The 14,854-nt window shown below is 43.7% G+C and overlaps 1 protein-coding gene across 2 annotated transcripts in view; it reads left to right on the top strand.

Annotated features, from left to right (window-relative positions):
- The window catches only part of LOC140206936 (NACHT, LRR and PYD domains-containing protein 3-like), a 78,285-nt gene that overhangs the window by 42,762 nt on the left and 20,669 nt on the right, over positions 1–14,854 (top strand). For both annotated transcript variants that reach the window (XM_072275229.1, XM_072275228.1), the window contains exon 4: positions 6,222–6,388. In XM_072275229.1, the coding sequence (XP_072131330.1) occupies positions 6,222–6,388 (167 nt within the window). The remainder of the gene's footprint in view (positions 1–6,221; positions 6,389–14,854) is intronic.

The following is a 14,854-nucleotide window of genomic DNA, read 5'->3' as shown; positions in this document are numbered from 1 at the left end:
ATAATTGTTGCCATTTTGAAGCAAGTGGGAACTTCCGTCTGTAGCTGTGAGAAATTAAAATGTCCGTGCATACTTCCACCAGTTGGTTAGCACAAGTTTTCTGCGCCTTATCATGTTCTCCGTCGGCAGCTTCCACCTTTCGGAGGTTCGATTTCTTTAAAGACATCCTAACATCGGCCCCTGACAGACAGATCACAGGGTCACCAAGTCCATCACGGATTGTCACAGCTGTAGTTATATTCTTCCTTTCGATGTGGGCATAGAAGTTTTTGGGTTATATGGTAGTGAAGCATCACTACCATTCATTCAATTGGGTTTCACTTTGTAGGAATTAATTGTTTGCAAACTCTGCCAGAGTTGTCGACATCCAATGTCACCTCCAACATCATAAGAAATTGTCTCTTCGCCCTTGTGATAGCCATTCGCCTCATACTTGGTCCTGTGGTACAGATCTGTGTCGCCAGCCTTTAATGCCACAGATCTAGCCTTCAGCAGACGACGTACCTGATGATTCTTCCACGGCTTTCATTTGGGAATGCAACCTGTCATTGATGGTTTGGGCCCAGTGTTTTAGCTGTCCTGGTTGTTTGGGTTTGAACTAGTCTGGGTGGGAAATAACAAAATAAATGATCTAGGTTGCAAGTCTGGGATGAAAAAAAAACTAAGATAATATCGTTGTGGCCTTGGGCCGAATACAAGTAGAAACTGATGCAGGTCAGTCAGATCAGATTCAGGCAGTGAATTGAAACATAACAGACTGATCTGATAAGGAAAAGAAGAAGAATGGAGAAATGGATGAGTATGGGCAGCGCAAATCTGTGGAGACCAGCCATCGCATAAGTGGATGACTGCATGCAGAAACATGGAGATTACAGCAGGATCCATGATAGGGAGCGCTGTATGCTTCATGAACTGTACCCTATCCATTACATTTTAGAGCATTGGTGCATCCATGACAGGCTGCCATGCAGCTGTTCAATATACTGCATTACGTATTCATAGAAATCTGTCAACATTTTAGATGTGATGAGAAATCTCCGAAAACTGCTAAAACATTGAGGCGCTGCCGTGTTTTCTTCAGAATTGCACTCGTGCTTGGCACAAGACAGTTCCTCCAAACTGATAACATCTAGGTATTTGAAGTCACTAACCCACTCCACTTCTGATTCTCTGATGAGAAATGCCTCAGGGACTTCTGGTTTCCTTCTCCTGAAGGCTGTAATCAATTCCTTAGTCTTGCTGACATTGAGTGAGAACTCTTGCTGGACAGTAACCATCACTCTGGAACGTTCGAACGGAGCGGTTGTACGCCGCCCTACAAAAAGCAATTCTGAATGCGCACATTCACAGGGGTGATCACCAATTCCACCAACGTTTACCAAATTCAGAAATCTGCATTTAACGGGCTGCAACAATTTTAGAGAGTTTCCTCAGCGTCCGTGGTTTCGGCAGGGATCATTTTCTCACTTTCTTCAAGCAGAGCGTTCATGACTGGACGAGTAGCTAGTAGTCATGAGTCAAGCAGCAGCACCGCCACATCCTTTTGGTCAATGTATCCCGCCGATTTTTATTTTATTTATGTAGATATAAAACGGGGAATCACGGACTATTTACTCGGACATCACATCCGTGGGTCATTCTACACACTTGCAGTTTGTAGACATTGGAATTAGAGAACATGTGGTAAATGTCGAAACTGGAACCCAAGTACGGAGGTAAGACAGACTCCATTGTAGGAGAAACAAACTTGGCAACAAAGCCATCTATTCCATCGTCTAAATCAATAATATACAGCAGGAAAAGAAGTGGTCTGAACACCGACCCCTGCGGAACACCACTAGTCACGGGACAGCCAACCAGAAAAGGATTATTTTATTCCCATTCGTTGCGTGATTGAAGGGCTTCCTTTTAGAACTGAGATGCGGGGAAATTACTTTAGTCTGAGGGTGACAAATCTGTGGAATTTGTTGCCACAAGTGGCTGTGGAGGCCAGGTCATTGGGTGCACTTAAGGCTGAGATAGATAGATTCCTGATTAGCCAGGGCATCAAAGCATATGGGGTGAAAGCAGGATTGTGGGGATGACTGGATGAAGTAGATCAGCCCATGATTGAATGCCCTACTTACGCTGCTATATGTTGTAGTCTTATGTTGAAAGGCATAGTCAGAGAAGATGCAGAAAGGATGTTTCCCATGGTGGAAGAGTCTCGGACAAGAGGGCACAGCCTCAGGACAGAGGGGCGTCCTTTTAAAAAGGAGATGCGGAGAAATTTCTTTAGACAAATGGCGGTGAATTTATGGAATTTGCAGCTGTGGAGGCCATGTTCTTGGTTTTATCTGAGGCAGACATTGATAGATTATTTATTGGACATGGCAACAAAGGTTACGGGGGAAGGCCGGGAACTGGGGTTGAGGACGAGATTTTTTAAAAACTGTCAGCCTTGATTGAATGGTCGAGCAGTCTCGGTGGGCCATATGGCCTAATTCTGCTGCTATGTCTTATGGTCTTATGGTGTTATGGTAATAAGATAGAGAAAGAAGTTGTTGATTTGCGATTTTGCCCAGTCCAGAGTCACTGCTCTCTGGATAAAGAAATTTGTCCTCACCTATATTCTAAAAGGACGCCACTCTCTTCTGGGGCTGGTCTTGGACTTTCCCAATATTACAGCCCTTCTCTCCACAACAAATCTAAAAAAGTAATTTCACCATTCGATTGGTTTCAATGAGGTCACAGTCATTCTTTTAAATTCTACTGAATACAGGCCCAGGGCTATCAAATGTTCTTCATGTGACAAGCTATTCAATCCTGGAATCATTTTTGTGAACCTCCTTTCAACCCTCTGCAGTTTCAGCATAGCTTTTCTAAGATGAGGGGCCCAACACTGCTCACAATATTCCCAGTGAGGCTTCACCATTTTTAAAAATAAATAGTCATCATTATATCCTTGGTTCGATATGCTAGTCTCTTGACATGAATGTCTACATTGTATTTGCTTTCTTCACCACAAACTCAACCTGCAAAATAACCGTAGCGAATCCTGCAAAAGGACTCCCAATTCTTTTGCACCTCAGTTTCTTGTATTTTTTCTCCATTTAGAAAATAGTCAACACTTTCATTTCCTTTTTTTTACGAATTGCATTACAGTACACTTCCAAACACTGTATTCCATCTACCATTTATTTGCCCATTCCCCTAATCGGTCAAAGTCCTTCTGTAACATCTCTACTTCCTCGAAACCTCTTCTGTCTTCAGATCACCTGCAAACTTGCAACAAACCATAAATTCTGTCATCCAAATTAATGACATATAACGTAAAAAAGAACCGGACCTAACCCAGACTGCTGGGGACACACCACTAGTCACACGGCCAAGCAGAAGATGCTCCCTTTATTGGCACTCTTTGCACCTTGCCAAACAACTCCTGTTTTATCCATTCTCGATTCATTCCTGTACTACAATGGGCTCATAGCTGGTTATGCAGCCTTACGTGCGGCATCTTTTTAAAGGTCTTCTGAAAATCGAACTACAGAATATCAACCGATTCACTATTGTCTATTTGTTCTTTCTTCAGAGAATTGCAACTGATCTGTCGGGCAAGATGTTTTGTTGAGAAAACTATGACCTACGACCTATTGTATCATGTGCCACCAAGTATTTTGAGACATCCTTAGTAATAGACTGCAACATCTTCCTAACAACTGAGGTCAGACAAACTAGCCTATAGTTTCCTTTCATCTGCCTCTCTCCCTTCTTGAAGCGTGGAATGGGCATTTGGGATTTTACAAACTTCTGGAACCATTCCAGAATCTAGTGATTCTTGAAAAATCATTATTAATGCCTGTACGATTACTTTAGCCACTTCTTTCAGAACTCTGGGAAGTGCAACACCTGGTCCAGGTGACTACTGTACTTTCAGACCTTTCATTTTCTCAAAACCCTCCTCCCGAGTAATGGTAACTTCATACACTTCATTACACCTGACACCTGAAACTTCCAACATATTGCTAGTGTTTTCCACTGTGAAAACTGATGCACACTACGTATTGATTTCCATATCCACTCTTAACTCTCTTTTACAGTTTTTGTATCTGAAGAAATAGTTGCTATAGGCTTTAATATTAGTGGATTACTTAGCTCTTGTGAGTGATGGAAGTGAAGGGAACAGTCAAGTCTGTTTCACCTCTAGACAGGCACTGATGTTGAAGACACTCCAAGATTCATTTCTGAAAGTCACCGCCAGATAATTGAAGCATTTCTGGGATTTAAGAGATTGCGTGGTAACAAAGAATTTTGGGATTTGGAAGGACAATCAGCAATTTCCAACTGGTTTTCTGGGCTGCAGTGCAATGGTGATGAAGGGTGTTTTCAGAATCTGTTTCTGGCAGCCGAGCCGAGAACATTACCAGTGTTGAGAATGGCCCAGGAGCAGGAGACAGCTCTTTGTAGAGAAAATTATGTCTGTTTGGATGTTTTAATGCACTAATCAAAGTCTGGGCTGAGGACAAATGGTGAACGTAGTTTTCTAAAAGGATGCTTTAGGTCCTTCTACGCGGAAATAGCACAGAGTCTTTGAGGAATATGAACGAGCAGGAGACAATCATGGAATGAAACAAGGCTATCAGGGGTATGATTAATGTGAATCCCAAGGCATTTCAACTCAGTGACGAGAACACGTAACACACAAAAAGGGAGGGTGTCAGCAGGTCAAGCAGTATCTATGGGGGAAAATGAATAAGGAATGTCTGGGCCGAGACTTTGAATCAGAAACTATCGATACGATCTTCTGTAATTGAAATATTCAATCACAAGCAATCCCCTGCTGAATCTTTTCTGCACTCTCTTCAGTACAAATACATCCATCCGGTTGTATTGTTACTAGAACTACACATGCTGTTCCGACTGACCCAACCAACTTATAAAGTTGTCAGAAGACTTCCCTGCAAGTGTACTCTGTGCTGCAACAAATGATGTCAAAATGTTAACAATTGCCTCCACACATTGCCTACTTGAGCTGCTACATTCACAGACCTTTGCATTTATTAAAAGTTCAAAATTCACTGTGAATTTATTAGCAAAGTACACATCTGTCACCATATACAAGTCTAGGATTAATTTCCCTGTGAACGATCTGGACAATTGGATACAAAAATGACCAGGTGAAAGGAATCAGACAGTTAATAATAGAGAGCTACTCAGATTGTCGGCTTGTGACTAGTGGTATCTATGAATGCTGGATCCACTGTTTGCTATCTGTATTAAAGATATGGGAGATAAAGTTGTTAATGTCATTCTTGCGTTTGCAAATGCTACCAGAATTGCTGGTACATTGGACAATGAAGGGGATTATAAGATCATAAGATATAGGACCAGAATTAGGCCATCTGCCCATCGAGTCTGCTCCAGCATTCAATCATGGCTGATCCTCTTTTTTTGCTTCTCCTCAACCCCAGTTCTCGACCTTCCCTCCGTAACCTTTGATGCCATGTCCAATCAAGAACCTATCACTCTCTACCTTAAATACACCCAACGACCTGTTCTCCACAGCTGCATGTGGGAACAAATTCCACAAATTCACCACCTTTTGGTTAAAGAAATTGCTCCGCATGTCTGTTTTGCCTCAGACTCTCCTACCATGGGAAACTTCCTTTCCACATCTACTCTGTCAAGGCCATTCAAACTTATTATAAATTTACAAGGGGACCGTGGGAAGTGCGCCAAGGAATAGACGCACTTGGAGGGTTGGTCAGAGAGGAGAAAATACTATGTGAGTGTGGTACATGTGGTGTAGTGGGGCACCCTTTACCCCACTACAGGAAATGTACTACCTGAAGTGAGGATTTGTATGATGTGTATTGAAGGAAATGCAGCTGCCCAGATTAAGATAATTTATTTGATGTGAATTAAGGAAAAGTAGTCGCTCAGATGAAGAGAGTATCTCAGAGAAGCGAGAATCATTGACAATCACAGTATTTATTGGCCATATTTGTACTGGATGAGAGGGTGGTTTGGGAGTAGGACTGTGGGGAACTGGTCCTTCTGGTAAACTGATGTCCAGAGCATTGTTATGTCGGTTTTAAAAGATTGGAAGAAAATCCGTATTTTGTAGCTAAATGTAGGTAACACTAAGATTCGAGACATGATTGATTTGCTGCGTAAGGTGACAGCAGTGGAGACGAGGGATATTCGAGTTCGTGTCTACCTTATCCTTTTTAAATTCACAGCTACAGAATCTACAATCTCTGAGCTCCTGGCTCAGTGGGACGAGTATCGACTGTACCAACTAACAAAGTTCTACAGGGACAGACTGAAACAAGCAATTGAAGAAAAGGTTGAAAGACTGGGTTGGATGTTGACAAAGGAGGGACATTTCAGTGCACAAGAAAATGAGGTGAGTATTTCATATATTGTGACATAACTGTTGATATCAAAGGGAATAGTGATAATCGCCTGCACGTTCTAGAATTTACATCTGACTCTGGAAGTTGTATCTCTGGCTTGTCTCCAGCAGATCTGGTTTTAGCTGTAAAAGCCTGTTAAGGTGGGGAGCACAGGGAACTACAGGTTCAGCATACCCTTCTCCTCTTGCACCTGCTGTATTTATCGCTGTGGTATAAGAGTAGGGGCTGCGCATCTGGACTGTTGAGCAGGCATTCAGTCTAAAGTTAACTTCACATATTATCAGGACCATCGGTCAAATTCAACTGAGCTCATTAACCCAGGATAAATAAAAAACTGGGCTTCATTGCACATACTGAGGGTCGGAAAGCAGCTAGCCACACATGTTCTCACCTCCATCTGAATTCCCCAAAAATGGGTGGCTGACCTTTCATTGAGTTATAGAAAAGTGATGACTGAAACAGGCCCTTTGTCCCATCTAGTCATTGTCTAACCATTTAAACTGCCTACTCCCAACGGCCATAACCTTCTGTACCCCTACCATTCATGTATCTACCCAAAATTCTGGTAACAGTTGAAATTGAACATGCTTGCAACACGCACCGGTAGTACGATCCACTCCCTCGATCCCTGAGTGGTTCCCCTCACGTTCCCCTTAAAGTTTTCACTTCTCACCCTTAATCGATTACCGTGTGTTGTAGCAAAGCCCGACCTCAGCGGAAAAAGCCTGCTTGCAATCTTCTGATCTGTGCACCTCATAATTTCAGATACCTCTATCAAATATCCATGCAACAAATAAGATCTTAACCAATTCAATCTTTCCTTATAACTCAGGTCCTCCAGTCCCGTCAACAACTTGGTTAAATTTTCTCAGTACACATTCAACCTAATATACAGCTTTCCTCTACGTCGGTGACCATGAATGCACACAAGATTCTGAATTCAGTCTCACCAATATCTTATACAGGTTCAATCTAACACTTCTTCTCCTGTATTCCGTATTTTCATTTCTGAAGTCTAATGTGACAAAAGCAGTCTTTAAAATCCTATCATAATCTGCCGCCCCTTTCGCTGAATTATGAAAATGTGTTTCTGGATACCTTTGGTCTGCTACATTCCTTCATTTTCCAACCATTCACTGTGCAAGATCTGCTCTGTATGAATCTACCATGATGCAACACTTGGCATGTGTCTGCATTGAATTGCATCTGCTATTTTTCAGCCCATTTTCCAGCCGGTCAAGCTGCAAGCCACGATAGCTTTCCACGCTGTTCACTGCACTTCCAGTTCTGGTATCATTTAAATTTGCTGATCCAATTAACCATATTGTCATCCAGATCATTGATATAAATGATAAAGACCGAAAGGCCCAGCACCGATCCCTGCGGCACTCCAATAGTTACAGGCCTACAGTCAGAGACTCAATTATCTACTACACCTCTTTGGCTTCTTCCAGGAAGGCAATGCCTATTCCAATTGACTACCTCCTCCTGAATGCTGAGTAACTGAACTTATTGTGTCATAACCAAGGATCAGCATACCGTAGATTCGGCCATTGCGTTTGTGGAAATGCAGGTGTCATTTCATTATTATTTCATTGTGATGGCATTTAACTCCATTCTTTTTGTCGTAGTGCTTGTCGAGACCTGAGCAAAGCACAGCAATGTTTCGATGCCTGCTTGCATTCGGCCTTGTTTCAGTAGTTGGTCTGTCTAGTAAACTGACTCTGCAGATTAGCTGTATTCGTTTTGTGTTCAATTGTTAATTTCTTCCGGGTTATTGGCTTCGATTTCCATTTGAGAGATTTACTTAACAGCCCTGTTTGGCCTAGCGTTTATTGTTTTCCTTCCCCTATTGACCAGTTTTATTCAGTCTCCCCCTTCCTCTTCCCCTCCCTCCCTCTCCCCCTCTCCCCCTCTCCCCCCCACCGCTCCTGGGTCATATCTGAAGATACTGACAGCAAGTTGCAATACACAGAGATGGACCCAGCAGAGAGAGAAAAGCACTGACCTTGCCCCTGAGGTTGCTTGAACAGGTAGGGGACAAGCTAGGAGCAATTGAATCTGTTCTGAGTGAAGTTACAGAAGCAATAAGGGTGATAATCTCGTGCCGACAAGTGAGACTCACATGGAGGAACAGTTATCATCCACTGCAGCAACTGTTCAACAGCTCACCGCAGACAATCAGTCAGTTGCCTGCGATTTCCGGACTCACAGACGACGTCCACGAGCTCACTGTAGACAGCCAGTGTCATCTGGCAGCCATTAGGGTTCTCGTCAATTCCGCACCTCAGTCTGCGTCAGTCTCACTCTCAGCATCTCGCAGGTCTTCTTTTTGTGCTGCCCCTACAATGTCTGGTCCTAATATTCCCGCTGTCGGACCTGAAATGACTCATGCATTCAGAACCTGACAGACACCCACGTCAGAACAGGAACCGTGTTCCTCCACCAGGAAGATCTCGATGGTTGTAAGTATTTTATTACCCAGTGTCAGCTGACATTCAAGCCCGGTTTGATAGTTTTGTTGATATGCGCGAAAGCTTGCGTGTATGGGTCAAACTCCCAGATGGACATCAACTCAGCCTGTTCTCCATATTACGGTAGCAAGGATACCCAGCAGTCCAGTAGTTCCAATGTTTCATTGCTGCAGAGTGAAGGATAGTTTTGCAGCACTGGCTAAGGAGGCTACCCACTGACTCCTGGACCTGTGCCAAGGCAAAGGGGCGGTGAGAGCCTGTGCAGTTAAATTCTGCATTCTTCCAGTCAAGACAGGTTATAATGAGTGATCGCACATCATTGTTTGCCAGCGTGGACAGAACACAGGGGTTCTGAATGGATGTGTAGGACAGTCTAGATGACCTGACTAACCTGGCTATTTGAGTTGATGATGGGTAACTGAGTGGCGCAAGGAAAGTATATTTCAAGCTTCCTACGCTCTCTCTGATCACCATCTTTCACCGCACTCCCTGCTCCTCCCACTCCTTCATCACCCAGCACCCAGTCAACGAAGAAGCCTATGCATGTATGGCGGATGCGCTTGTGTCAGGAAGATCAAAACCAGCGCAGGGGAACAGGTTCCTGCCCCTAATGTGGCTGTACAGGACATCCCAACCGTCCAGTAAAAGAGGACACCCGTCAGCAGGGAGGGAAGTCCTGACGAGTCATTTAAGTATTTCATAAACTTTCTCTAATTATGTAATACTAGCTGCTGCCTTATCGTGGGGGTCTTGAACCCATGACCCCAAGGAGTTTATTGACTGCTGCAGCTGTGAGTCTCATAGACATCTCCATACCTCAAGAGCAACAGCAAAGGAATGGACAGTCAACATCTGCGCTTCAGCCACACATTCTATCGAACCCCACAAACTTGTGCTCAAAGGCGTCCATCGTGAAGAAGTCTCTTTCTATCTGGTTGATTTGCCTGAACAGTCACTGCACTTCGTCTCCACTGGTAATCCTAGCATAAACTACAAATCAATTGGTCTCTGAAAGCACTCCAAGAGTGGGGACTGGCATCCCTGTCTACCAGTCAGCTCAAGCTTCGTTCCATGAATCCTCTCCTGTGTCCGCTAAAGATGTGGACCTGTCTGGAAATAAATATGCGTAACTTCCTGAGTTCTTCAATAAAAAAAGACGGCTACTTCCGTACCCCCACACCGGCCATCCGACTATGCTATAGACCTGCTACCTGGTACTAGCCCTTTCCAGGGCTGATGTTTTCACACTTTCGTCCTGAAATGGTGGCTACAGAGAAATATGTCTGGGAGGCATTGGCTATGGGCTTTATGCATCCGTCAACCTCGCCGGCAGAATCAATCTTCATTGGGAGCAGGAAAGATGACAAGTTCCGTCCCTTCATTGATTATCGGCCCCTGAATAACAACACTGTGAAGAACCGCTACCTTCTTCCACTGCTGACCTCTGCGTTTGAACATCTCCAGGGAGCAACAATGTTGTCCAAAACTGATCTGTGCAATGCTTACAATCTAGTTCACATGAAAGAAGGAGAAGAGTTGAAAACAGCTGTCAGCACCTCTAATGGCCACTATGAGTATCTGGCGATGCATTTTTGTGTGGCCAACACATCCGCTGTATCCCGGGCCTGAATTAATGATACTTAGGGACATGTTGAAACAGCTTGCGTTCGTGTATTTGGCTGTCATCCTTATCTTCTGCCCCTTTCATTGGGAACACATCTTCTCGCACTTTCAGTAGGTGCACATAGAGCTCCTTGGAAATAGCCTGTACGCCAAGCACGAAACGTGTGAGTTTCATAAAGACCAGGAGTCATTTTTTGGGCTATATGCTTACCGCATCCACTGTTCAAATGGACCAGAATAAAGATCAGACAATTATCCAGAGTTCCAAGATCATCTACAATCAAACAAGTGCAGCACTTCATGCGTGTTGCAAACTTTTATCGCCGCTTCTTCTGGAATTTCGGCTCTATCGCATCTTCCATAAATGCACTCACCAGGCACGTCACAGTCATTCATAGCCAGTGTTGGCATTAGAATTGTCCTCTCTCAGTGCTCTTCTGCGGATAGTCGGCTCTGCCATTGTGTATTTCTTTTTCCTCACTTGACCCTGGCTCAGAGAAACTCTGATGTTGGAACCGGGAACTTCTGGCTGTCAGGGAGTAATGGCAACACTGCCTGGAGGGGCACAACATCCTTTCTTGGTCTGCACAGATAGCAAGGATCTCTCTTAAATTTAGGATGCAAAGAGACTCATCTATCTTCAAGGTCGCTGGAGTCTTTCCTTCGCACAGTTCAATTCCATCCTCACCTATCCTCTCGGCTGCAAGAATACTGAGGCCGACGCTCTCTCCCGGCAGTTCCATGGATCTGAGGGCAATTTCGATACAGAGCCCAAGCTTCCTCGCTCATGTATTGCTCCAACGGTGATCTGAAGGATAGAGGCGGAGATGAGGGCCGCCCAACAGTCGGACATAGGCATGGGTGTCTGAACTTCCTTACGGCTGTTCGTCCCTGATGCGGAGCGCCTAACATGTTTAAAGGAGGACACACAAGTCGTCTGGCTGGAGATCCAGCAATGCACTGGACCCAGGAGTTCATAAAGAGACAATTGCAGTGGCCATCTACGTCCAAGGACAGGCAGTATTGTTGTCATCCCCTAGCAGACGAGAGACGCAAGTTAGCAACGAGTTACGTGGGACTGTTTGAATTGGTAAAGGCAGGCAGCAATGTTTTGTATAGATCGCATCTACCAGCATCACTGAAGATTCACCGTGTATTCCATGTCTCCCAGCTTAAACCGTTTGCTACCTCTTCCACAGGCGCAGTCACACAACTTCTCCCGTCTTGTCGGTTGGTAGATGGTTCTCTGATCTATGCTGTACGTCAGCTCCTGGTACCTCGCCCGGTACGTGGTAAAGTTCAGTACGTTGTGGACTGGGAAGGGTATGGTCCAGAAGAACGTACTTGGATCCCGGCGAAAAACATCCTGGACAAGTCGCTTATCCAGGACTTCCAGCACACACAGGTCTGCTGCACCTCAGGAGCCTAGGGAAGTGGTTCCTGTTACAATCACAGATTCGGCAGCTGAGCAAATACAGCAATTGTGCTGATGAATATGCATATGTCAGCTAAGTATTATTTCACTGTGACAGTATTTAACTATTATTTTTCTGGAAGTACAGTACGGTTCGCTGCCTGCTTGCATTCAGTCTTGCATGAGAAATCGGGCAGTCGAGTCAACTGTCTATGAAGACGACCGGTTTTCATTGTTTCCTTTTTTATATGTATTTAGCTATTCCTTTTGGCTGCGGTGTTGGCTTCTTTTTCCATTTGAGAGTAATTGTTAACGGCCTGTTTGATGTAACGTTTATTGTTTTCCTTTTCTTCTAACTTTGTTAACATTAAAGCTTGTGAACTATTGACCCGCTTCAATGTCTGTCTCTTCGTATATGGGCGATATCCAAATGAAGTGATATCTGGTCCGAATGTGCGCCTAGGTCCAGGTGGACCACATCCACTTCTGAGCAATCATCAACATTTCCTGGTAACGTCCTCGAAAAACTCTATAAGACACGATCTACCATGCAGGAATCTGACAACTCATGACACCAGAAATCACCAGGTTGCCCTAAAAGGGCAGATAAAGGACAAACCGGAAAAAAAAAAGAAAACTGTTGACTTGCTGAATATCTACCTAAAGATAGACATGAACATGGTATTTCAGGCCACTGTCCATGGACTTCACAAGCACTGATGGTCATATCCAAGATCTGAACTGTCCAGCCATGTGTGGTATTGGAATATTAAATGATTTACACCCACGACTGATTCTGTTCTCGTTGGGACTCAGTGGATCTGTCTATAATAGACAGGTGTTATCCAAAGCCCGCTGTTCAGTAAAGAGGAGTCGTCTGTAAATATGAAGTTCATCTATAAATTCATCATCTGAATTCTTCAAATTTAGTAGTATGGAAATTACATCTTTAAATCCCTTTCACAACTGCTACTCCTCAGACCTAGTTGTAGTGAAACTGGGATAATTTTCCAATGCAGTGGAACCTCAGGAACTTATGCTGATTCGTTCCATGATTATTGTCCATTATTCCTATTATGCAACATCTTTCCATTTCTCTTTTGATAACCTGTCTTGGAGATCAATCATTCTAACACCAGAATATCACAGCAGTTTTTTGTTCTCAGAACAGTTTCTAAGACCCATTCATTTTTAGTTGCATTATCAATGACCTTCAATCCATCCTAAGATAATATAGTTGAATATGTTTAATTTAGAATTCCCCACTGATCAGTAAGCCCATTGCTGCATTGAGGAAGTGACACAATTTCAGAGCATTAGTGAACAGGCAGTAAAAATCCGAATCCCGAGACAGTCGCCTGGACATTGTGTTGTTTTCACACGTCAATCATAAGACCAGAAGGCATAGAATCATAAATAGGCCATTCGGCCTATCCTCCATTCCATCATTGCTGATTTATTATCTCTCTCATCCCCTGATCCTGCTTTCTCCCGGTAAACATTGCCAACCTACTAACCTCCACCTTAAATGTACACAATTACTCGATGCCCACAGCTGTCTGAGCAAATAAATGCTACAGATTCTCTACCTCCAGCTAGGGACGTTCCTCCTCATCCATTCTAAATGACCCTCGCTGGCTGTGTCTTCCGGTTCGAGACTCCCCATGACAATAAACGTCCCCATTTTAGTCAACGTCCTCTCCACACCTATTCTATCTGCAACTTTCAACATTCCGTCGGTTTCAATGACATTCACCCTTGTCCTTCTAAACTCTACCGAGTACAGGTGCAGAGTCACCCGCCGCTCCTCATATATTAACCCTTTTATTCCACGGATCATTCTCCTGATTCTCCTCTAGACGTTCTCCAATAGCATCATATCTTTTCACAGATAAGGCTACCAACACTGATCACAATATGAAAGTGACATTCGACCAGTGCCAAAGTATTACAACAGTGGTCTTATATTATAACCCTCCCAAAATAATTGCTAACTTTGTATTTACCGTTCTCAACACCGACTCAATCTGTAGGGTCCCCTGAACTAGGTCTTCCAAGACCCTCTGCAACTCTGAATTCAGAAATTTCTCCCAGATTTGAAAATAGTCTACGTCGTCATTACTTCTACAGAATTGCATGCCCATATACCGTCCTCTAGCTGGCACTGATTTGTCCATTTTTTCAATCTGTCCTTTTGCTTTTATGAACTCCCAACATTCTCAAATGGTTCCTGATCCTGTATTTACCTTCACATTGTCCGCAAACTAGGCCATAAAGCCATCATTCTGTGGACAAAGTCATTGACGTACAATATGAGAAGGAGTGAACCCAGAGCCTACCCCTGCAGAACACAGCTAATCAATGGCATCCAAGAAGAAAAGGCCCTCTTTATTCTCTTCATTCAGCCAAATGTTTAACTGGAAATAAACATGGACTCTCTACCCATGCTGGTATCTTTCCTGTTACACGATTGGTTTTTAATCTTTTTAAGCAGCCTCATGTGCGGTACGTATACGAAGGTCCCATGAAAATCCAGGTAAACAATTTACACCGACTCTCCCATGTTGATCCTGCTTTCTATTCCCTCAAATATTTCCAAAAGATTTGTCAGTCAAGGTTCCCCCTAATAGATTTTGGCCTATTTTGGCATATGTCTCCAAATACCCCGAATCCTTATCGCCAGTAATTGACTGCTAGCATTTTCCTGATCATTGATTAGGTTAATTGCCCATTGTTTCCTTTGTTCTGTCTCCTTCCTTTCTTAAGGTGTGAAGTGACATTTAAAATTTCCAGCCTTCGAGAACGATTCCAAAATCTAGTGATTCTTGAACGATCATTACGACTACCTCCACAATGGTTCTTCATCTACCCCTTTCACAGCCAATATGGTGTCGTCCAGCTGGAACACGTGATACGTCAATCTTTAGTACCTTCTGCTTCCCAAA

The sequence above is a fragment of the Mobula birostris genome, chromosome 13 (genome assembly GCF_030028105.1).
Source record: "Mobula birostris isolate sMobBir1 chromosome 13, sMobBir1.hap1, whole genome shotgun sequence".
In the NCBI taxonomy this organism is placed as follows: domain Eukaryota; kingdom Metazoa; phylum Chordata; class Chondrichthyes; order Myliobatiformes; family Myliobatidae; genus Mobula; species Mobula birostris.
Note: the sequence above shows the minus strand (reverse complement) of the source record. Positions and strands in the feature narration are given on the sequence as shown.